Raw genomic sequence first — 22,702 nt, 5'->3', positions numbered from 1 at the left:
TTTTTGCCTTCGGCCCAGTCAGGCCACAGCTCTCCGGCCGGCCGTGGGCGCGCCCTCAAGGGCGGGTCCCCCAATTTGGGGCTTGGGCCCCCCGAGTATTACCTGGAGCAAGGTCTCATGGGATGGGCCACCGCCCCACTCCCTGCCGCCCTCGAGCTCCGAGCCACCAGGCCCACGACGCGACCCGGCCTGCTGTCTGTTTCCCTCGAGGCCCACCGGGTGCGCGACGGTCCGGGCAGGACAGGGACTCTTCGTGGGCTGGCGGCCTCCCGGATCTTTCCCGGCCTCCGGTTTCCTCTTCCCCAGCGCAGCGAGTCACGCAGCTCCGGGGCGGGTGCCTGTTTCAGAGAGGGGATGGAGGGTGTGCTGGACCGCGCCGGCGAAGAGAGTGGACTGGGAGGGGGGACCAGGCGTCATGGACGCGCGTGGGTGTGGGGGAGCCTCGAGGTGAAGGCCGGGGTTTGATGGTGGGCTGCGGGGAGTGGGGAGCCAGAGCAGCCCAGAGGCCAGACTCAGGTAGTGCTCAAAGGTGGGAGACACAACGTGGGCTGCAGACGGGGTCGTCCTGGAGACCAGAGAGCGGGGTGTTCCGCGGGGTGGCGGTTGGAGGTGCGTGGAGAGAGCTCAGTGTGGTGGGAGCGGGGACTGCAGGATGGGTGCGGGGGCCAGAGACCAGCCTGGGGCCCCTACGCAGTGGGGAAAGAACGGGGGCGGGCTCCCCGCAGTAGCAGGGTTACACTGCGAGTGGGGGGTCCGGAGGAGTAGACTCGCGTGCACATTGGGGGCTCAAGTTTACTGGGTGCCTCGGGATGCGTTTTCGCTCCGCCAGTGGGGTCGAGCTGTGGGCTGTTGGGATCCAGCAACGGGAAGAGACGCGGCAAAGCGGGGTTAGACGTGAGGAATCGCACAGCCGCAGGCACCGGCACCACGTGCTCACGCGCTCGCAGGCCCCAGCGCTAGCACACCCGCCCGCACGGCACTCACACCCCTGCTCATCCCGGGGCCAACCCGGGGGAGGGAGGCGCTCACAGGGACCTTTGAGTCCAGGCTAGAAAATGGGACCGGCTTGCGGGGCAGCAGTACCAGGATCGCCCGGAGGGGCCTCCGTCAAGAGGCGGCCTCTCTGGGTGTGAGACTTGGGCCGAGCGCCCTGGCGACATTGGCTCCCCAGCCCAACAAGCGTGTTTCCTGCACCGCGTAGGAGCTTTGTGGGCCTCCCCTCGCACCCTCACCGACAGCCGCTCGGAGCCGGCCGTGTGCGTGTGCTTCCGCTCTAAGTGCGCTCTCCTCCTCGGCCCCGGCCCCAGCCAGGCCCCACCGCAGCGTGGACGGGAGACTCTGGGCCCGGTGACTCCAGTCTGCGACCTGTGAAGGGAAATGCACTGCCTGACCTTTTCCCAAAGCCAAGGAGGGCGAAAGTCAGCTTAGGTCCCCACTTCTGAACTGTTCAAATAGGCAATCAATTTTTATGATGTAATTTATAATTTATGCAGGTTGTCTTCATACATATGGTGTTGCTTTTGTGCGTGGGGGTTTCAGGTGCTTTATTACTCTGATGATATGATTTGCATTCATGTTGGCTTAGCAAGATCATATTTCTTCTGTTTACGCCATGAGGGCCTGAAATGAAGACTAATACCACTTCCCTTTCTCTGACTGGTCCCTGTGGACCCTAGGAGGAGGCTCCCCCTAAGACCCCAGAGCTTGGTTCCTGCAGGCCCTGAGCTGGCGGAAGGAGGCTGTGCTATCCTGGAGCCCTCTGGGTAGCCCTAGTGGATGAGAAGGTTGGAGCAGGCCATCTGCTCCAGCTGTGTGCCCAAGCCTGGGGAAAGTACAGGGTCTCCAGGGACAGAAATAGGTGTGTGTACACTGGAGTTTCCTTCCCGGGGAGGCCATGGCTGGGTGCAGGCGGGCCACTGGGCTGTAGCCCAAGTCCAGCAGGCAAAAGGAGAGGCCACTGAGGCCGCCTGTGCTGCCAGGGCTGCCGACCTCTCAGGCTCCAGCCACTTTGAACAGCCCCAGGGAGCTAGGAAGGCCCTGAGGGGAGAACTAGGTGGTGACTGGATCTGTGGCTGGGAAGCCAGAATGTCCCTCCAAGCTTTGAGGGCATCCAGAAGCCCCTGCCAAAGGGGACAGCATGCAGTTCTGCGTGGGACAGGCTCAGGGCTGAAGGGAGCAGACTTAGAAGCCCTGTGAGAGGCTTGCCAGAAGCAGCTGAAATGATTAAGCCAATTAAGCTCAAACAAACAGAAACAAGATGGGGCGAGTGCTGACCCCAAGAGAAAGGGTGCCCTGGAATGCAGGTGCTTGCATCAGGTGTGTAGCAGAGAGCCACAGGATGGGCCTGCAAGGCAAACCAGGCCTTGAAAGGGCCTGGAGGCACCCCCCCCCACACACACACATTTAGCTGAAAAAGTGCCTGCAAAAGAACCACCCTGGGAGCTGAAGACTGGAAGGCGAAGGTTGGATTTGCAAGCATGCACTAAGTCTCAAAAATTCTAGTGTAGGTTGAGGTTGGAGAAGGCCCCAAGGCAGGTGCTCCAGGCTACTCCAAGGGTACCCCCAGCCTCTGCAAGGAGCTGGAAGAGGAGATTGCTTGAAGCCCAGGACCAAGCTAAGGAGGCCTGAGAACGTGGAGATGGCTGTGGATTTTCAAAGTACTCTCAATTCTCCAAAGGGGTGGGGGTGGGGCACCTGGCTTTCTGGGGAGCAAGGGGGGGGGTCGCTGGGTCAGGTGGCTGTTCCTGTGGCCCCGTTCGGACCTCTGCTTGGGTTGGTGGATGTGGGGTACAGGCAGCCCTGAGGCATCCCAGCGAATGGCTGGGGGTGAGGGTCCGAGGTGCTCCCAAGCGTAATTATTTGATCTGCAGATGTAAGTGGAATTTATTGTAACAACAAATATAGTGATGTCAAAACCCAACCTTGGATTAAAGCCGGCAGCCAAAGGGGAAGTGTATTAATTTCCAACAGCATCTCAGGCCAGAGCCTATTAGAACAAGCTATTCTTCAGGCCCCCCCATCAGAATTAATCATTGGGAGTTAATTTGAAGCTCAGACAAGTTGCTGTTAATTTAGTGCAGGGAGGATGGGATGGAATAAAAAGCTGAGGTGCTGGCCGAGCCTCGTGGGTCTCATTAATCAGCCAGCTGAGACGGCCTGGCTTGATTACAATTTGCAAAAAAATTCATTAGGGCCCGGGCGATTGACAATTTTTCTCTCTGCCTGTGATGTGACTCATTAGGCAGCCAAATGAAAGCCATGATGACGGCCATGATGACAGCGGCCATCAAGCGCCGCTTGTTTATCTTCCTCCCCTCGGCCTGTCTCCCGGGCCTCGGCCTCCCCGCCGGGCTCTCGGGGGCCCCGGCGCTCAGGGGCTGGGGAGTAAGGGGGTCAGCGCCCCCAGAGGGCAGGAGGGCCGGCAGTGGCGCCGTGTCCGCCGTGCTGGGGAGCTCTGGTCCTCTCCTCGTGCTTCCCAAGGGCAAAGACCGCGGGGCTGGAGAGGGCCCGGGAGCTTGGTCCGGGAGTGGGGCTCCCTGAAGGCGGCCTCCCACTCCAGGGAGCTTCGCTTCCCCGCGGGGTTTGTGTAGCCAAGGTTTCGGGTCCCTCTGTGCCCCTCATCCCTGCCACGGCTTTTGGAGAAGACGGGTAGGGGTTACACCTATTACGGTGGAAGGGCATATGGTGGGCACTCCAGGATCTGAGGGAGTACCTGGCTCTCAATGCTTAGGTTGGGGCTGGAGGCCACAGCTCCCCCATGTTCTCTGGCCCAACTCTGTGCCACCGGCCACAGTTCCCGCCGGGGGCGCACATGCGGCTCGGGGGCACACTGGCTCGGTGGGTGGGGGTCAGGGGAGGAACGGCGTCCCCGCGGGCCTCGAATGCCCCGGCCGCGGCGTGTGGCTAGTGGGGACCTGCCCCGAGCAGATGACGCCCACCGGCGACCAGTGCCTGCGCGCGTTGGCGCGCGGGATCGGGGAAGCGGTCGGGCCTTGTGGACCGGGCGCTGGGGCAGGGCGCGGCCAGGGCGCAGTCCGCCTCCTCCCGGGCTTCAGGGCGCCGGGTCGGAGACCGCAAGGAGCCGCTGCAGCTCTCCGCGTCCCGCAGAGCCTGCTGAGGCCCTCGGAGGAGCGGCCGCTCCGTTTTATTGTGTTCAAAAATCAAACCCGGGCCATTTTCCGCCACCGGAAATATTCGCAACGCGGCGGGAAAGGATGACTTGGTCACTCCCAGCCTTCACCCTGCGCCTCAAGTTTGGGCGAAGGTCTCGGTCCCCAAGCCCCTCTGCTGCAGGGAGGAGAAGGGCTGTAGGTGGTAAAAATTAAGTCAATATTAGTATCGACCCACGGCGACGCGTTTCCCCTTATTGGGCTGAGACCCGCGCCGAGGGCCGACGCGACTGCTTCGCAGCCTGCTCCCCGGCCTCCCCTCCCTTCGCTCGGAAGGCTGAGCTTTGACGAAGCCCCCGGCTTGTCTCGCTCTTCAGACTGCTGGTTTGGTGGCCCCAAGGGCTATGGCACCGCGATCACCCTCGTTCGACCTCTCTACGCCCAGGGGACCCCGGGCCTGTCCACCGCCGCCTCCGGCGGGCCAGGCCGCTAGCGTCCGGCGGGAGCTTCGTCGGGCAGGAGCTTCGGGGTCTGGAAAGCAGCGGCGAGGCCGGGGGCGCAGTGCTGGGGTGTGGCAGGAGCGGGCTTGGGGGTCCGGGCACGCCCCTCCCGCGCGCGGAGGCGGGGAGGCGCCCAGCTCTCAGGCCCCTGCGGACCGACCCTCAATTCGCTCGCGCCCTCTCCCCTTGCCCCTTTGTGGTGCAGAACCTCCCAGCGCCCTTGGGGTGGGGCGGTGGTCGGGTCCCGCCCCCCTCCGACCCCGCCCGGAGGGGGAGGTGCCGGGCCTGCTGGCGCTCCCGTTCGCCTCCGAGCCGAATGCTCCCGGGAAACCGGGCTGGGCTTGCTGGGCTTCTGTTCCTGTCGGAAGATAACGCCCGCAGCCTGATTTATGGACCCTCGGCTCTGCCGGCGAAGTAGCTCCGCTTCTTTTCAGGTCAGGCATGTTATAAGGAAAGGCGTTCCCTCCCTGCCTGTAGTCGATTTTGAGCACCAGGAGTTTGTGCAAACCCACCAATACCCGCACGCGCGTTCCCTCCCCTGGGCACACGCCGCCTCCTCCGGCTGAAGTTTGCCAGCCTAGTAGGTATTGATTAGGATGTGCAAAAGAGGGACATGTTAGATTTCTTAGGTGAAAATTAGGTTTTCTTAAATTCATTACCTTACTGGAGATCTTGCCCTCCTATTGAAAACCTGGTAAGGTGCTGTGTGGCCCAAGTCCAGCCAGCCTGGAGACCTGGCCAGGCGACGTTTATCCAGCACTGGTCTCAGACCAGTTGCCCGCCACACCCTGGCAGTGCCCCCAGGACAATCAAATTCTGGACACACTTATGAGGCCCAGGGATTGGTCTCTTTTTTCCCCCCTCTCTCCTTTTTATTATTCACAAGACTGAAATTGTTTAAATGTCATAACTTATAAGAAAATAAGCTACATTGAAATAAATTAAACACAACAGAGACGTGCTTCAGACATGGCTCAGATAGGATACGCAACCCCAGGGGAAAAAGCCAGGCAAAACCAAAGCAAAGCAAAGCAAATTTCCAGGCTCCCCAACAGTGTCTGCTTTTCAGTCAACTCAAAAAGCCAGAATAGAAACAAAAATAAGTTTAAACCCCAGTGTTTGTTCTTGTGTTTTATGTTTACCTTTGGAAAAGTATGGAAAGGTGGCTGCTAGCCGCGGCAGATTACAGCAGAGGTTTTGTTTTCTTCTGGAATAGTGAGTGGAGAATATCACTGGGTAATTTGGTCCTATAACTTTCCAAATACTGTAGCTGATATCCAGTCTATATAGATATCTATGTACAAAGTCGGATAGTATAATAAATATTTAGTGTGTTTCCGGTGTGGTTGTAGCCCCTTCAAAAGCAGTCTTTTAAGCTTGTTTAATGAATATATTCTCAATTTTCTTAGGATGTCCACAGTAGGGGTGTGACTTCGAGTTTTGCTTCAAACACAGTAGAGTCCACCACGAGTTCCCTCCGGTGCTGGGGCTTCTGCAGGTAGGTGCCGGCCCGGGCTTTCCCTGGGCCCTCAGGGTCGAGCCTGCTCCAGCTGCTGATGCTGACTTCTAATAGCGAACCTGCTGACGTGCACGGGGATGGGGACGACGATCTTAGGGTTCCGGGAGGGCTCCCCTGTCTTGGAATTGGCATTGCCCGCCTTCACCCGTTTCCACTTGGCCCGTCGGTTCTGGAACCAGATTTTCACCTGCACCTCGCTGAGTTTGAGGGCATGGGCGATCTGCGAGCGCTCGGTCAGGGAGAGGTACTTTTTGCAGTGGAACTCCTTCTCCAGCTCCAGTAGCTGCTCGCTGGTGAAGGCAGTCCGCCGCCGCCGGTTCTTGCCCGTGGACGTGGTGCTGCCCGCGGCGCTGCCGCTTGGCGGGGTCTCCTCCAGCGCGTGGCCGGGGTCTTCCTCCTTGTGAGCCGCCTGGCCAGTCAGATTGTCATCCGAGCTGTAGTCCACATCGCTCTCCAGTGAGAAGCTCTCCTCCTTGCCCTTCGGGTCGTCTTCCACCTTTGACTCGTCTTTCCCTTGCCCTCGGACAGCCCCGACTGAAAGCAAAACCAAACGGCGTTTTATTACATTTCGCACACTGGCCTTCCTTTCCTCTTCCCACCGTCGCTTGGGCATTCCACCCCCACGCCCCCCTTGGTGGATTGTCTTTCTATGACATTAACACATTGTGATTTCCTGGCCTTTGAGGAGCAGAGAAGGGGTGGGGAGAGCGTGAGAAAGCTCAAAGGAGAGGAGGCAGCTCAGGCGACGGCCCTTTGCCCAGAACCATCACTCAAGGGGCCGCCAGGCCTCCTCCGCACCCTCCCTGCCTCGGGAGCTTAAGGGGAAGTAGCAGGAGGCGTGAGGCCCAAGAGAGCATCCCCTACATCCCCGAGGTGAAGGTTGGGTGAGGACGGGGATGGGGGTTCACGATCCATCCTGCCCTCCCCACAGTGAAAATTTAGTGCATCTAAATTTCATCGCAGCAGGAGTGGGGGCTTAGGGACGTGCAGATGCCAGAGCGCATCTTTTCTGTGACAGATAATGTTGGTCAAAGTGTGGGGGGAGTGTTCCGTGGCCTTATAAGATCCCACCAGACACCCCACACACAGGCAGACACACCGTCTCCCAGAAATCCAGTTCTCCTGGGCAAGCTGCAAGCCCAGTGGTGAAGGGGTTTGGTTAAGTCTGGGCGCTCCTGGGCGCAGCCCAACCCGCCTTCCCTGAAGGCTGCAACTTACCCGGGACAGCCTAGGTCACAGCTAAGGGGGAGAGGTGGACTCTGCCAAACGCAAGGCCACACTGATATGCCGTCCTGAGCAGCAGCTGTGCCGGGGGCGCTAAATGCTCCCCCGGAGACCCCGCTTGTTGCGTGGTTCTAAATGCCCCCGGAGGCCCCGCGGCGCAGCCGGGCCGCGTCCTCCCGCTGCTCTGGCGGGGGTCTGGCGGGGGCGCGGCCTCGCCCCCTGGGCTCCCGCGGGAACCCGGAGCTGGCCCGCCCCCTCCCCTCCCGCCCCGCGTCCGGGCTGCGCGCGCCGCCGACTCACCGAGCGACGCCTGCACCGCCTCGGCCGCTGAGAAGGCGAGCAGCGAGCCCTCCTTGGCCAGGAAGCCTTTGCCATCCTCGGCGTCAGCTTGCAGCGCCTCCGCCTTGTCGAAGTTGCCGCCGCCGGGCAACGGCTGCGGCGCGAACTTGCGGGCTGCAGCCGCCTCCTGGTGCTGGGGCGACGCGGAGAAGCCGCTGGGCAGCGTAGCCATGAGCGTAGAGGTGAGCGCCATGCCCTGCGCCAGGCTGGAGCAGAAGCCGGTGGGCAGGCTGGGGATCTGGTGGTGTGGGTGCGCGGGCGGCAGCGCAGGCTGCAGCGCGGCCTGAGGCAGCGCGGGCGGCGGCGGCGGTGGCGGCGGCAGCACCACCGGCCGGTAGGGCATGAACATGGGATAGCCGGTGTAGACGAAATGGCCGGGGCTCGGTTGCGGCGGGCTGCCGATCAGCGAGTCTATGCTGAAGGCGGTGCTACTCCCCAGCGGGCGCTGCATCATCATCAGCGACGGCGGGAACGCTGCGCTCATAGACGCGCTCGGGAGAGGCCAGCGAGAGGCGAAAAGTCCCCGCGCCGCCGCCGGGAAGCCCGCCGGACGCCGGGAGCACCTCCAGGAGCGTCGGGCAGGGGCCGCGCGGGACCAGGAGAGCACGCGCCGCCGCACCTCAGTCCTGGGCCCGCTGCATGCCTGGCGCGCGCGGGTGCGGGCGCAGCGCGCGGTGAGGCTGTGCGCCCCGGAGTGGAGAGGGCGCCCGGGCCCCGCGGGTTCGCTGGAGCCGCCGCCCGCCGCCTGCCCGTCGGAGCCCGCGCGCGTTGCGTCTGCGGCCCTCGGCCCCGGCTAGCAGCGGTCCGTGCGTCCGTTTGTCTGTCCCGCCGTCCGTTGCCCGCCGCAGGCCGCTGGGGAGCGCGCGAAGCCGGCGCACTTGTCTCCGGCGGGCGCCGCCAGCACCTTTAAATCGCGCTCCTCTTTCTCATTCACATTTTGCCTGCTGCCAGGCCGGGCTCGCCTCACGTGGGGCTGGGCGCCGCTGCCCATTGGCTGCGCCGGGCGGGGGCGGGGCGACAGCGGAGCTCCGCCCCTCCACCCGAGCTGGCCGCTAGCAGACTGCGGGCGCCACCGCCGGAGCGCTCTGGCCACGGAGCCCGAGCCGGAGCGCGGGGTCCGCGCCGCGCAAAGTTCAGAGGGTCGGTTGCCACCTGCGAGGCTCAGACCCCGGGGCCTGGCAGCTTTGCGGAGGCTACCTCGAAGGGCAGCTTCCCGAGCTTGCACCCCCAAGGCTGGGCCGGAGGCGTTTTATTTCTTTTACAGTATTTGCAATGGAACAGACCTGCCTGGCTCACGCTAGCTCTGGGTGCTCCAGCTCCGCCGGGGGTCCGGGCGGGGTTCCTGGAGTTGGGGGCAGAGTCCTGCCCCTCCAGACCCGCCCCGAGGGCGACGGCTGGGAGCTGGCTGCCATTGCCCGCCGCGGGGAGCCCGCCAGGTTGCTAGCTGCACCCCTGTGTTCCTGGTGGGGCGGGGAGGCTGCTGGTTCCCCCATTCCGAGCTGGGCCCTCCCGTGAGCGATCCTGTCTCTCATTTTTCATGACATTCTTAATCATCACACCTATTTACACACTTTGCCAGCGCGCACCAAAATAACAACCACGATAATTATGATAATAAAGAGAGTCCTTTATCTGCTCCATCCTCGGGGAGGAAAGGGGGAGTTGCTGTGCCTCCAGATTGTATAACGTGAGATTATCCTGATGAAAGCTTTATGATGTTTGCTCAAATAAAAGCTGCGTTTTGTAAATAGGCGCTAATTAAGCACGTTGGGAACGGAGGGAGTGCTCACCCAGGCGCCGCCGCCCGGTTTCCAGCGCGAGGACTCGAGGGCTCGCGGTTCCCCTTTGCTGACTGCAGGATGGAGCCGATTCCCTCCAGATGTTCCCCTGTTCTCGACAATGGTAAAGACCCCGAAATTTGAGAGTAAAGGGATGGGGGGAGGAGAACTAGGGACCCGGGACCCCTCCTGCATGTTAAAACAAAAACTTTCAGGTCTTGTGTACCCTTTAAAAATGGAATCGTGTTTTGGCAAGGACAGACCGTCCAAAGCGCACCAGCGCCCGCGGGGCTTCCACGCGCCTCCAGGGCCTGGGTTTCAACTTCCCGGGTCTAGATGTCGGCCCTGAACAGCCGACAGCACCGGGCCGGGAGGAGAGAGGGCATTGTTACCTCGGTCATTAAAAATCAGCTCACGCCGAGGAGCTAGTGGTTGGGGAGTTGGCCCGTGTTGGACGTGTGTTATGTATCACTTACAAGCACATTTAATTGGGAGATAAAGATAAATCGATCTTTATGAATTTATCGACCCGATTCTTTAAAGCTCTTCTTTCTCGTTCTTCCTCTTTCTCTCACTCTAACCAAGGTCCCCCGGGGGACGTCTTAATCCCAGACCATCTCCGCAGGCTGGAGTCTGGCCGGAGACCCAGAGCCCCCCCCCCCAGCGGGCCCTGGAGGAAAGAGGGGAGGGTGCGTCCGCGGCGCCTGGGACGCTGAGAAAACTCTCTGGCCCCTCCGCCAGCCACTCTCCCCTCCTCCTCCTCCTCGCCTCCTCCCCGCTCTCCAGCACCACCCCGGACAAAGACGTCTGGAGCGCGTTTCCCCACTCCAGGCCGCAGTAATAGATAGCTCCGGCAGCAGGCGGTTTGAAAGGAATTCATTAGGACGGTGCCTGCACTGCCTCCGCACACTTCACGCCCAGACCCCGAGGTGGCTCAGGCGGTGTAAGGGGAGCAAATTCCCGTTGGAATCCACGGGGGAGGAGGTGTCTGTGGGGTCTCCAAGCTTTTTCCCTCCTTCCTCTACTCCCACAAGAGAAGAAAAAGAAAAGGAAAAAAAAAATCGAAGACCAGGGCAAAAGGCTGATTTCTTTATGGGCATAATAAATACTCCCTCCCATTATGAGATAGTTCCAGTAACACAGTCTGGGGTGCCATTACCTTGTTTTTTGAAGACTAAGAAAAAAAAAAACGCTCGACTCCTTCCTTGATTTACGTTGCTGCAGCCGGGTCCCTTCGCCGCTGGCCCGCCTGTGTAAGCTGTTACTCATTTTACCCAGGCGAGTTTGCCATCCACTTTGCTATTTTTGCCGCAAAAATATTGTTCTAGGGACTGATTACCCTCTGAGAGACAGGGATTCCTTTGATTATTTTGGTGATAATTCAACATTTAAAGTTCAGCAAGAAGATTTAGGTCCGTTGAATTATAGCTACACTTGAAATAATTTGATGGCATATTATTTGCATCCATAAATTGCGGTGGAAAGTATTGACTGCAGGGGTTATAATACTAATCTTCTTTTATTAGTGAGTTCAGATAATTCTCATCAATATGAATTTTATTTACTAGTGTGCTTTTTTCTCGAATGCAGTGCAGTAATACTTTCTCATCTAATGCTTAACTGCTTAGAAAACGACTGTTCGCGTCGTAAAAGGATCCTTGTGTTTCGGCGTGATTAACAAGATTCATTCGGGGCACCTCAGCTACCTGCAAAGCGTTCAGAGCGTGGGGACTGCGGATAATAAAAGGCTTTAGAGTTTTCTCTCTGCTCCTTGGGGAGATTTATGGGCAGGTACATGGCTTATCCATCCTCCAGACTCATACCTGCTTAGCTCGGAACTGCCTCAAACTGCAGCGTCCTCCGTGACTCAGCTCGGCCCAGGCCGCGCGGGAAAACTACCGGGCACAGATCTTTGCAAATATGCTTTGAGACCCCTCCCCCTCCGATTAGGAAAAACGGAGGGGGCGCCCGAAGATGGAGCTGGGTCCTCCAACTCCAGTTAACTTCGCAAACTTTTTCCCGCCCCAGGAACCTCCCGCCCGAATGAAGGTAGCTCAGCCCTTGGGCGCTTTACTTGACAGGTGCCAAGTTAGTGTCAGGATCATATTAAGCCACTTAAAACCTCAGGCACTCAGTAAAAGTGATGGTAATTAAGTTGGCTCCTCGCTTCGGGGCTGTCCCAGTCAGCGTTTGTATGCAGGTGTATGAAGGCTGAGTATAAAATAGGAAACGCACAAGTAAATGAATATTCATGCAGCACACTTGCGTTGGCCTGCCAAGCTCGGCCCGGAGGAGAAAACACCGCCAACCCGGCGCTTCCGTGCCGCCGCCAGGGTCGAGGTCGCGGGTGGTCGTGGAGAGGGAGCGGTGTGGGCGCCTCGGGTCTTGGTGGACGCGGGAAACCTGCGGGCCTCGCGGGCCTGGTACCCCCGCCAGCCGCCCAGTTCCAGGCGACAGGCTGGTTTCTCTGGCAACCGGGTTGTTTTTATTTACAGGGATTTTGAGCCTCCCGATCTTTCGGACATTGCCGCAGCTCTTGCTCCTGGCAATAGTTGGGAAATAACCTGGGATGGGTTTTATTTATGGAAGGGCAATTGGGATTCACACCCAGCTAACCCAGAACAGTCCTCTCGAGCCCAAGACGCACTTACAAAGGGGTGCTTGTGTAAAATTCCCCATCAGACACACCAATTTGCAAGTAGCAAAAAGCATTGAAGCCTCATCTTTTTAAACTATGTTATTCAGCTTTTTTTTTTTTTTTTTTTTAAATCTGAAAGCCCAAAATAGACTCCATGTGGTTCTAAGTGAAGTCAGCCTTTGGCTGGCTTTGAAATAGCTCCTGCAATTATGTAAAAGAGCCATTCACCAACAGGACGGAATTAAAAGGGATCTCGCCCGCTTCCCTTTCATTGCCAACCTCTCATGTTTGGCTTTTCAAAGCACTTCCAACACGATGTCTTTCTCCAGGACAAAAGGCAGAACAAAAAAAGTCCCCAAACTTGTAAATTGAACGTCAAGGGAACTTTAAACAATTTAAAGCCCATAAATAATGATAAAGGGGACTGGCAAAAAAGGCAAACCCATTCAATTAATAGAGTTTCCCAAGCAAAGATCAAGTGGTTTATAAAATAAAAGTCTTTGGTTTCATTATTCTGCTCCTTGACCATGCAGAAAGCAGGACAGGGGGTTTTTCTAAAGCGCCCTGAAGAAGAAACACTTTGCGGGACTGTGTGTGCCGCGACATTCTTATGTAGAAAGTTTGCTTTTTGTCCCCCACCCTCAAAGCAGAAACAAAACAACCGCAAACCAAAAACGTGAAGGGGAGGGGCCTCCATTTTTTTTTTCTTTTTTGGCATTTTCTCCCGGGAGTTGGAAAGTGTTCTCCGCAGGCCTGAAGGCCAGGAAACGTGACCCTTCGCACCTGTGCCACCCGCTCCACTCCACTCCTTTCCTCTCCTCTCTCGCGCCAGGGAACAGGCAGAGCCACAGCCTCGTGGCCCTCGAGGCGATCTCTGGTGGCATCCAGGGACCGGAGGGTGGGGGTGACACCCTGCACAGCCCGGGAGCGAGCGCCGTCGCCCACGGTGCACCCAGGCGCGCGCTTGGAGCCTAGGGTTCCCCCGCCCTCCACGCGGCTCGGCTTCCCAGATGGGTTTCCAGATGTCCCAGGACGCATGCGGGGGTCCTAGTTCTTTTCCCGAGCAGCCCTAAAGGTTGAGGCTGGGGAGTTCGAGACCAGGGGGTAAAGGATGGCTCACAGCCTTCGCCCACGAAGCCCACGCTCGCCGCGAATCTGCCCCGGAGCACCAGCGCGCGGCGCCCGCCCCAGGGCTCCCAGCCTGGGAGGAGGCGGCACTAGGCGGAGGAGGCTGGGGGCTCAGGCCCAAGGGCTGCAGTTGTGCGTGCGGAGGCCTGGGGTAGGGGCGAGGGGAAGCAGCAAGGGCTTAGGCTTGGGGGAGCTGCGGAAGTGGCGTTGACTCCTGTTCTGCCCTGTTCTGGCTCTGGCTGGAGTGTGGAAGGGCCCGTCCCGTGGGCGAACCCCACCTCCTGGGGTGTTGGAGAGGGAGATGCGGGCCGCAGGGCTTCTCACCTGGCCTTGTCTCCTCCTGTGTGCTCCCTGGACCCCCGAGGCCCCACCTTTCAGGGACTTCAAACACGCCCGGGTGGTAGGGCGCCCAGCTTTCATCTCCCGCACAGCAGGCATTGTTTGCGGGACTTCACAGAGATGCTAATCCCGGGGCCGCTTGAACTTCGGCCTGAGAGACTGGCAGAGGGCACAGAGGGGTGAGGGGGTGCGCTGGCCTGGGGTGGGGGCCTTGGGGACTGCCGCACCGGCAGCCCTCCTGGGGAGCCGGGGTCTGCACCGTGACACCGCCCGCACCCAGCCTGCCTTATCCTGGAAGACGGTGGGGCAAGTCCTGATGAGCTCTGCCGGACACAGCAGCCTCCAGTGCGTGCTGGAGGAAGAAGCGCAGGCCAGTGAGGATAGCCAGGGCCCAGCCTTGGGCCCGATGAAACTTCCACTTCTCATCAGGAGACCGTGCTGTCTGCTGACCGACAGGTTAAGGGCCTGGGTGCTCTTCCCTGGCGACTGGAGCCTCTTGGTAACCCTTGGACGCCCCAGACCAGGGCCTCAGCTGCTCCCTCCAATGGCACTACTCCCTGCAGAGGCGTTTTTTTTAAGAGGACTCTGCTGGCCTTGAGAGCATCCATTTAATCCTTTAGAAACTCTGCTGGAGGGAGCAAGAGCGTGTTGGTCAACAGGACCACATCAGGGGTGCCCCTCCAACTTTAACTTCTTTGGGGACCAAATGAGAAGCAGCAATGGCTGTTAGTGAGAACCAGTTTCTCCTTTCTCCAAAAATATCTACAAAGCAGGGCCCAAATTTCCTCTGGTCATTGCCTTGTCCCATAAGAAAAAGTGACCCAGAAAGCATGTAACAAGACAGGGGTAGGGCTTTGGGCATGAGTAGAAAGGAGAGATATTGGCTAAATGGGGGAGGAGAATTGGAAAGGGCTCTGTCTGTCCTAACATATGCTCCAGGTGAAATTTCTAGGGAGAGGTCACTGTAAAAAGTTCACTCAGAAATAAGCTCATCTGGAAAACTCCAGTAAGGATGTGGGGAACTGATCAACCTGGCCCCATTGAGGTTGCCCCAAAGGACTCCAGTGACTATCAGAGAAAGCTCCTTAGGGAGGTCACCCTAAGTGATGGGCTTGTCCCAGGAGAAAGTAGGAGGGGAGTATGTGCTGATGAGGGTGTGTCCATTGTATTAACAAGAAAATGAAGATAGCAACAGATGCTGGCCCCCTTTAAAAAGTAAACAGGAACACTTCACTTGGAGTAGAGTCAGAGAAAAAGAAGAGTGCTTACTCTGAAACCACCGGAGGTAGACACATTTTTATAGCAGAGGAAAACCTCAGGGTAGATCCTTACTCTTGTTTGAGGGGCTTGAAAGCCACCAAGAACCAGAGCCAAAGAGGACAGTCAGTCAAGACTGGCCACAGGATTCAACTCCTCCACCCCCTCTATGCTGTTGGAACCCTCACTTACCCTGGGCGCCAATGGTGGGACATAGGTCATGGTGTCACACCAGGCTGAGCCAGTTCCCTTCAGGGAGGCTTGAGAAATGCTGGGACACCCCAAATGGTTCCATGTTTCAATCATACACGTCCACTGTCCTGATCACTCCCTGCCACTGCCTGAGAACTGCAGTGGGTGCATAGGAAGGACAGCCTCTTTGTTTTTAGCTCTGTGATTGTTCCTACTGCCTCAGCTTTCTTAAATATATAGCCCCTTCTAGGTGGTGACTGCAGAAATAATTGGAAATGGTGACCTCCTAGGCCTTTGAAACAGAAGAATCTTTGAGTTTCTTCCACTTGTCATCTGAAAAAATATAGAGGACTTAATTTGCATGACTTTGAGGCAAACAATTACATCTCCCTATGGGCGTGGTCTGAAGTTCCCAAACTTTAAAAAAAAGCAACCAAGAGCAAACAAATCCTGAGATCCCAAAGTATTTTCAGCAAGTGGCCAACCTGCTAGAGTATATGTAAATTAAATAGGAAGCTGAGGAAGTACCGGAAAGAGTAGTTCTGAGTCACAATGGAAAGAATCCAGAAAATTTCAGAATGCCTCTCTTACACATTCCTAGGGGAAACTTCTAGGTTTTGTAGGAAATGAAAACGTTTTGCATGGGGCATGTTATGTGTGTGTGTGTGTGTGTGTGTGTGTGTGTGTGTGTGTGTGTGTGTGTTGAGGCAGTGTTTTTCTTTCTCTAAATGATGAACACAGAGTTAAAGAAAAGGTGTTCATACTTTGCTGTCTAGTATTTATTCTGCACAGTGACTTTAAAACACCCCTGCAGGGGGAAGTCATTCAGGAGGACTGTATGTCGTTTCCCTGCGGTTCCTTTACACCCACACACTGAGGCGGGCCACACTCAGGCAATTGCTACCTGCAGGAGACACAGCCATTGATACCAGAAGAGAGGTGGTGGGGAGGGGGCTGGTTCTGGGGGCTCTAGTGGGTGTGTGGGATGCCTGTTCTGACCAGGCCGCAGCACAGCAGCCATCGCTGGCAGTGATAGGCTGGGTAGCAGGACAGAGGCGGGCGCTTTGTGAATGGGCCTCTTCCAGGACTTCCGCCTTCCAGCTCTCCTTCTGGGAATGTGAGAAAAGCTAGTCTCTGCTGGAAATGAACCAAAGTCAGAGACAAACCTGTTCCCTGAAGTTTGTGGCAATAATGAACTTGAAGCTTTAGACAGAGCAAAATTGATCATGATGGCTCAGAAAATGAGAGCGATTGGATATCATGTGACCAAATTGGATGGATTTATTTCGTTTAGGGACTTTTTGCCTCCCCTATTGACCTAACCTCCTTCTCCCCTCCCCTGTATTTTTAGAAGTTGAGTGTTTTAGAATATAACTGTTACTGTGATGTTCCTAATCTGTCTCTTGGCTATTATAATTTTCCTTGTCCTCAAGTTTCTTGCAGACCCAATTAAACCACAAACTAAATAAGAAACCCCCAGAAACCTTAAGAGATGGGAGACTTCCTTCTTAAAGTTTAACTTTATTCTAACCAAAAAAGCTTCAAATGCAGTTCATTCTCTGTATTGTAAGTTATTTGGAAATTTATACTTTGTAACGAACTGAATAACTTTTTTCGAAAGCCAAATTTTACGTAGTTTTATTTTAATCATCTAACAAGATTATTTCATATCTGCAGACAAACTCAAATAAGTACTATACGTTTTAGTGAATTAGTGAGGGAATGACAAGAAATTATTTAAGGCTTCACAGTTTCTGAATGATTACCCTGAAAAGTCCCGCGGGTGTGCCCAAGGCTCAGAAACTAGAGCGCCCCCTAGGGACCACGTAAGTAATGGCATCTGCGTTAGAGCTCGCGGGGCTCTGCGGTTCCGGGCGTGGATGGATACGGACTCCCCTCTCCAGGAATCGAAGGGCTGAGACATCTGTCTTTTTCACGCCTATAGTTGCACTAGAAAAAGATCCCCAATTTATCCTCATTTTTAACGTCCAGGCCACAAGACAAGCCTTTGTCAAAAACGATGGAGAAAAAATATATCAGGCCTCCATGATTGGACAAGGTGTAAGAAAACGATCAGATTTTGGACGTGATAATGGAGAGCCCACCTCGGCTTCCTATAGAATCCACGTAGGTTCCCCTGGCTCTGACTCGGCCAGAGCAGGTCATGGAAGCGGTAGATAGGAAACCCTCTGACATCTGGGCCCAGGGCCCCGGGCGCACAGCTGAGCGCACACGGGCCTCTGCGGTTCCATCTGCTCAAGGGGCGGGAATCCCAGCTGCCGCCCACCAGCAGCCCGACCGCCAGGATAAAACCGGATAATTAACAGGCGCTTTCACGGGTTGTTGTGGGGACTGAACTGGGTGGCGCAGCAGCCTTGGCCAGGCACCCGGCCCGGAGCGGCCCGCGGGGCAACCGGGCCTCGGGAGCGCTCAGCGCGCGGGCAGGCTCGGGGCGGAAGCCTGTGCGCGCAGAGGGGAGCATCAGTTTGCGGGCAGCCTCTGAGCACGAGGCTGTCGAGCATTTAGAGACTGAAGCACAGGCCACCGCACGGAACCCGGTGCAGTTTGGCGTTTAACAGCACGCGCCGGCCCCCAGGGAGCGAGGGGTCCCGGGCGCCGCTCCTGGGTGGGCGCAGCGGGGAATGGGGCGCAGAGACGTCCCGCCCTGCGAGAGACCTCTGCTGTCTGCCTCATCACCAAGGCGAACGTCGCTAGGGCCAAGGCACTGCCTTCCTAGGGTTTATGTCATTTCAGATTATCTTAAATGAGAGATCTGTAACTCTGTGTGTTGAACCTCAAATGCATTCCTCCTGTGGGCAGACGCTAGGCCGCCTGCGCACTTTGGCCTCTCGCCTCCCCCGACCTTCTGATATTTGGACACAGGGGGAGGACGGGGGGCGCGAGGCGGAGTTGGGGGGGGTTGCGGCACCCGAGCTACTGGCCAAGGACCTAGGGCTGACCCGCCCCTCCCTCCACCCTGCCCGTCTGGCCCCAGGACCCTGGCTTGAGGGCGCCCCCTGCAGGCCGCGGGAGGCACCTGGCCCGCCGGGGCGCGACCCGAGGGCTCCCCATCAAGGTCCTCCAGGAGGGGCTCCGCGCCAGGGTTCCTGCGGGAACCTGTGCCGCGCACTCCCAGACTTCCAGCCTCTGACCAGCCCCGGCTTGGTTTCCACGCGTGCTTTGACTGCTCCCCTCCTCCCCCGGCTGTTTTTTTTTTTTCCGAAAGGCGCAAACATCCCCAGCTTTAATGCGGCCCAATTATCGCCTTCGCACGACTTAAGATGTTTCTCTTTAACTCATTTCAATCTAGTAAATATGCTTCAGCAAGTAGCTAATTTCTCAGGGATGGCTTCGCCTCGCTATTTGCATATAAAGCGCGTCAGGGGCCGGCCCCACCTCGGGGTGCGGGAGTGCCTTCTCCAGGTGCGCGGGTCGCAGGCAGCCGGACCTCCTCTTCCAGGGAGGGCTCCTAGGTTTGGCCTTGGGAAAGCGGAAGCCGGCGTCCGCGCTAGTGCCGGGAGCCGGGTGGGCAGAGGGGCAGGCCACCTGGGCCTCGGGGAGGGGCACGCCCTCCGCTGAGCGCGCCCCGCCCCCGTCGCCCCCACCCCCTGCCTACCCGAGCAGCGGCGCCCCGTGGGTGCGGCATCAGCGCGAGGGTCGGGGGCGCATTTATTCTCAAGCGCGTTTATTAAATCGCGTCTGGAGATGGATGGACGTGGGTACAGGAGAGTAAATCGCAGGGCTCAGTTGAGCAATCTTCTGGCTTTAAATTCCGAATAAAAGTCTCAAATATTCCCGGGTCAGGGGGGCACTGTCTCATTAAAACCGCTCTCGTCCTGAAACTGCAATGCAGACATTAAAGTGCAGTATTTTTCAATTAGAGCTGACGAATTCAATCAAAATTCCATAGATTAGGATGAAATGAGGCATGGGTCATTTACAGGGGAATTTAATTGCCGAGCCATTAGACAAATAGTATATTTGCCGTTCCCGCGTTATCCATCATTTTCGACATCAATACCGGGGCCGCATCGCCCCGTCCCGCGGCCGCCCGGCGTCGGCTGTAAACACTCCCTTCCCTGGATCCTCTGATTGTATCTGATTTCATTTAGGGCCATGGGGGATTATAAATGTTCACGCAATCAAGTTCATTAGGACTTCAAATCGCATTTCTGATTGGGATCGCTCTGCCGCCGTCCTCCGAGCGCCTTTCAAACCCCAGCGCGAGGCTTTCAAAACATCTTGAATTTAAAGCCTCGCATCCTTTTGTCTTCCGACGCCCCCTCTCTCCGCCCCCTGCGGCGCCCCGCGCTCCTCCGGCCCGCTTCCCGGAACCGCCCTGGGCCCCCATCGCCCTGGGAGCGGGGCTGGGGAGGCTGGGCCGGACCCCAGCCCCGGGCCGGTGCGGCGGGGGCTCCGCAGGCTGCGCACAGAACTCCCCCCGCCGATCCCGGCGCTGCCCTGAACCCCCGGCGCAGCCGCGGGGGCTCAGAACCCCGGGGCCTGAGCCCGGCGCGGAGGCCGGCCCGCGTGTTCGCGGGTCGCAGCGGGTGCGAGCGCCAAGTCTCCCGCCCCGGTGGGCGCCGCGGGGAGCGGGCCGAGCGCCTCGGGCCCTGGAGTCGCGGGGCCGAGGGCCTCTGGGCAGCGATTGGGCCCGGTTATGGGGACTGACGCCTGGGACTCCTTTTGGGCTGGTCCCTTTCACTCCAAAGACCTGGGTGGGGACGGTACCCAGCGGAGCAATTCGTTCTTCCTATTAGCAAACCCAAGAAACAAAGGAGGAGGCTCTTCCGGGGAGATGACAAGAAAGGCTCAAGACATCCCTTCCAGCACAGTTGAAAAATAATAGCTTAATATTAACTGCTTCTCATAAAAATATACTTTCACAGAGATACAGTTACTAGAAGAAAACCCTCATTTCATCCCCGTACTTTGCGCTCATCGCTGTTAGCTGCCTCAGTAATTTAATTGGAATGGAACGTGAGAAATGTGTCATTTTTGAAGAATTTATGCATCACTTCCTAGAAATCTCATTGTGTTAACTAGGAGCCTACTGCGTTCTGTTTAGAACCCATAATCACATTTTTATGTGTCTGTATTACGAGTTAATGTGACCTCCTGTCTTTAGCAGATAAAAAAAATGTTCTCTTGCCATAACATCTGTATCAAACTCCGGCTTTCATCAAATACACGGAAAGCCTGTTTTTCCAATGTTCTCCAAACTTACCAACTTTCTTAAGAGCAAGGAAAAGAAATGTGAATGGAAAAAGTGCCTACCAAATGAATAATTACACACCAAATTAAAACCCTGCATTAAACATAGTCGACAGCACATACTGCATTTTCAATCATGTTTATTGCTTACAAATTGCATTACAAAGAAATCTACTCTTTTTATTGGAGTGATTAAGCCAAGAGTGTTAGGACTGCAGAAATACCATTCTGGAAGATTAGATGTAGGCTGAAAACCCAGCTAGTTACATTGCAATGGTAAGTGTATAATTTTGCTAAAGAACACGTTTAACACACAAATGAGGTTTGGGCTGTCATTATGGCATCATAAAAGAGTCAACTGAAAATTATATTTATTTATAAACACATTGTCTATAAAATGCACATATTTAATACAAAGGAAGCAGGCAACTCCATAATCAATATTTTAATTACTGAATTTTTTATTATGGCAGCACAATTCTGTATGCTACTTGACGAATCTATAGTTTTCCTGTGCTCTCCTTCCCTTTATCATATGAGATAAAAATCTTTCTTCCTGTTTTCCTTCTCTTTTAATTCTGGGGAGAGCAGGTAGGTTGGTGGGCGAGGGTAAGACCGTTTGCCTATGGCGCCACCTGGAGGACTCTGTGAAAATGAATTTCAGTACTTGTGCAATATTCCACAGGGCTCTAGCTGCTCAATTTTATTAAATTTTGTTTTAACATAGGAAGATGTTAACAATTTCAAGACAAATCCTGGAGTTTGAAAAGTATTTTGATGCTCCCATACTATACGTAAATCCCAGAAGTAAAATGGAATATTGATCATGGTTGAAACTTTGGGGCCTCTGAATATCCTGGCTACACACAGAAAATTTGACTAAAGAATAATTTATCCTTGAAATGATGGAACGAAAGATACAATACTCCTGGTGTGCCACTTGGTCCCTGGCAGCCCTTAAAAGATGAAAAGCACTTGGCAAGATAATAGCGTTCAAAACTGTAGTGATTGAACTACTTCTTAGATGCTCCATGTGGACAGGAGGCTGGGGCACAGGAGTGGGACCAGCTCATTCTCCAAGCCTATATTTTACACCATTTCTGTAGAAGGTTAAGTGCTCTTTGCAAAGTTCAACAGCTTGCCCCATCCGCGTGTGTCTAAAAGGTTATTTCAGAAATTGGAAATTGACAATTATAAAGAGTTACTGGGATTAGCAAATGCTCCTTAGACTTAAAAGTGTCACTGGCTTTGATTTTCTTCAAACCATGCTAAATCCATAATTATCAAGTAATTTAGAATTAAACCAACACCAAAAAGACAGGCCCAATGCTGGGTTCAGAATTTTAAACATAACACGTCACCCAGTGCCTGGTCTGTGCCCCTACTGCCCTGTGCACTGTGGATTGGGCAGTCCAGCTGCGACCATTTCCTCCTGTCCCAGGGATGGTTGGTGTGGACAGAGGCCAGCCTTAGCCTTCCCAGGACCACTGTTGGTGGAGAACCTCATTTGGGTATTTTTGAATTCTCTTTTGGTCAGATGACAAATAATAAAGACATTCAATAAAAGCTGGAAGAAAAATATTCTGCTTTAAAAGTAGAAACAGCAGATAAGACCATAATTCACTCTTTTGTTACCTTCTGAATTTTGAGCTACGTGAATACACCATTAAAAACTAAATTTGAAATTGAAGGAAATGATTTAGGCCTCACAGAGTTGAGTTTATGTAATATACTCAATGAGAAAATGATGTTCAGTGTGAACTGTATATGAAAGGAAAACATTTTTAGATCCTTTAATAAAAAAAAAATACCAGGATATACATTGTTCAGTGGAAAAGTAAGCTGGGAGGATTCTAGTCTCAAAGTGGAATGCTTTTCCAGACATTCATCTCCACTAACCGACCCCCTTCCTCCTGCTTCCATCCCCTCTTAGTCTTGTCTTCCTGCTTCTCCTTCCTCTCCTCCTCCTTTCCTTTCTCTTTCTTTCTTATCTACGTGGAAATGTGCAAGTTCCTTAATTTCAGAACGTCCTAACACTTGTAGCATAGGGCACAGCTAGACATAGCCACTGAAACAATACAGTTTTTGGCAGTCATTTTGTTCTTTGCCTTTACAAAGCAAATTGCTCGCAGCAAATTCTACAAAACTATGAATGAATTCCATCCCATGTGATGATGAAAATAGGCCCAAACAACCACACTCGTCACTTTCCATCCCACAGTCACAGCTGTAATTCAGGAGCAGTATTCAGCACATCTCAACAGCCACCAGAACCCAGGTGACCCAGAAGTAATTTCTAGTGCCAACTTGTTCCTTACTAATTATCTTGCAGCCATGATGTCATGTTCCCAAGAAGCTGGGGGCAGGGTAAAGGCCTCGTGGCATCTTAGGAGGTTCAGCTTATTGTGATGCGACTTTTGCACCTGGGTCCATGTGGACCAAGAGTACTAGGCTGAAGGTCTGGG

The 22,702-nt window shown here is 55.4% G+C and overlaps 1 protein-coding gene across 2 annotated transcripts; it reads right to left on the bottom strand.

The window, feature by feature from the left end:
- Positions 1-5,451: 5,451 nt before the first annotated feature.
- On the bottom strand, positions 5,452-8,599 carry GBX2 (gastrulation brain homeobox 2). Of its 2 annotated transcripts, none has more exons than XM_045558925.1 (2): positions 7,653-8,599; positions 5,452-6,662 (listed from the first exon to the last, which is right to left on the bottom strand). In XM_045558925.1, exons 1-2 carry the CDS (start codon positions 8,173-8,175, stop codon positions 6,139-6,141), a joined length of 1,047 nt encoding a protein of 348 aa, XP_045414881.1. In that variant the 5' UTR covers positions 8,176-8,599; the 3' UTR covers positions 5,452-6,138. The 2 variants fall into 2 exon arrangements, with proteins under 2 accessions (XP_045414881.1, XP_045414882.1); XM_045558926.1 differs by having other exon boundaries at positions 6,554-6,662; positions 7,601-8,175.
- Positions 8,600-22,702: the final 14,103 nt, after the last annotated feature.

The sequence above is a fragment of the Lemur catta genome, chromosome 8 (assembly GCF_020740605.2).
Source record: "Lemur catta isolate mLemCat1 chromosome 8, mLemCat1.pri, whole genome shotgun sequence".
In the NCBI taxonomy this organism is placed as follows: domain Eukaryota; kingdom Metazoa; phylum Chordata; class Mammalia; order Primates; family Lemuridae; genus Lemur; species Lemur catta.
This window is presented reverse-complemented; position numbering and strand designations above follow the sequence as displayed.

Excerpts from the sequence above, each read along its gene's own strand:
- GBX2 (XM_045558925.1), bottom strand. The coding sequence starts at position 8,175 with ATGAGCGCAGCGTTCCCGCCGTCGCTGATGATGATGCAGCGCCCGCTG. Across the intron at positions 6,663-7,652 it reads GGCGGTGCAGGCGTCGCTCG|TCGGGGCTGTCCGAGGGCAA; the intron begins GTGAGTCGGCGG and ends TTTTGCTTTCAG.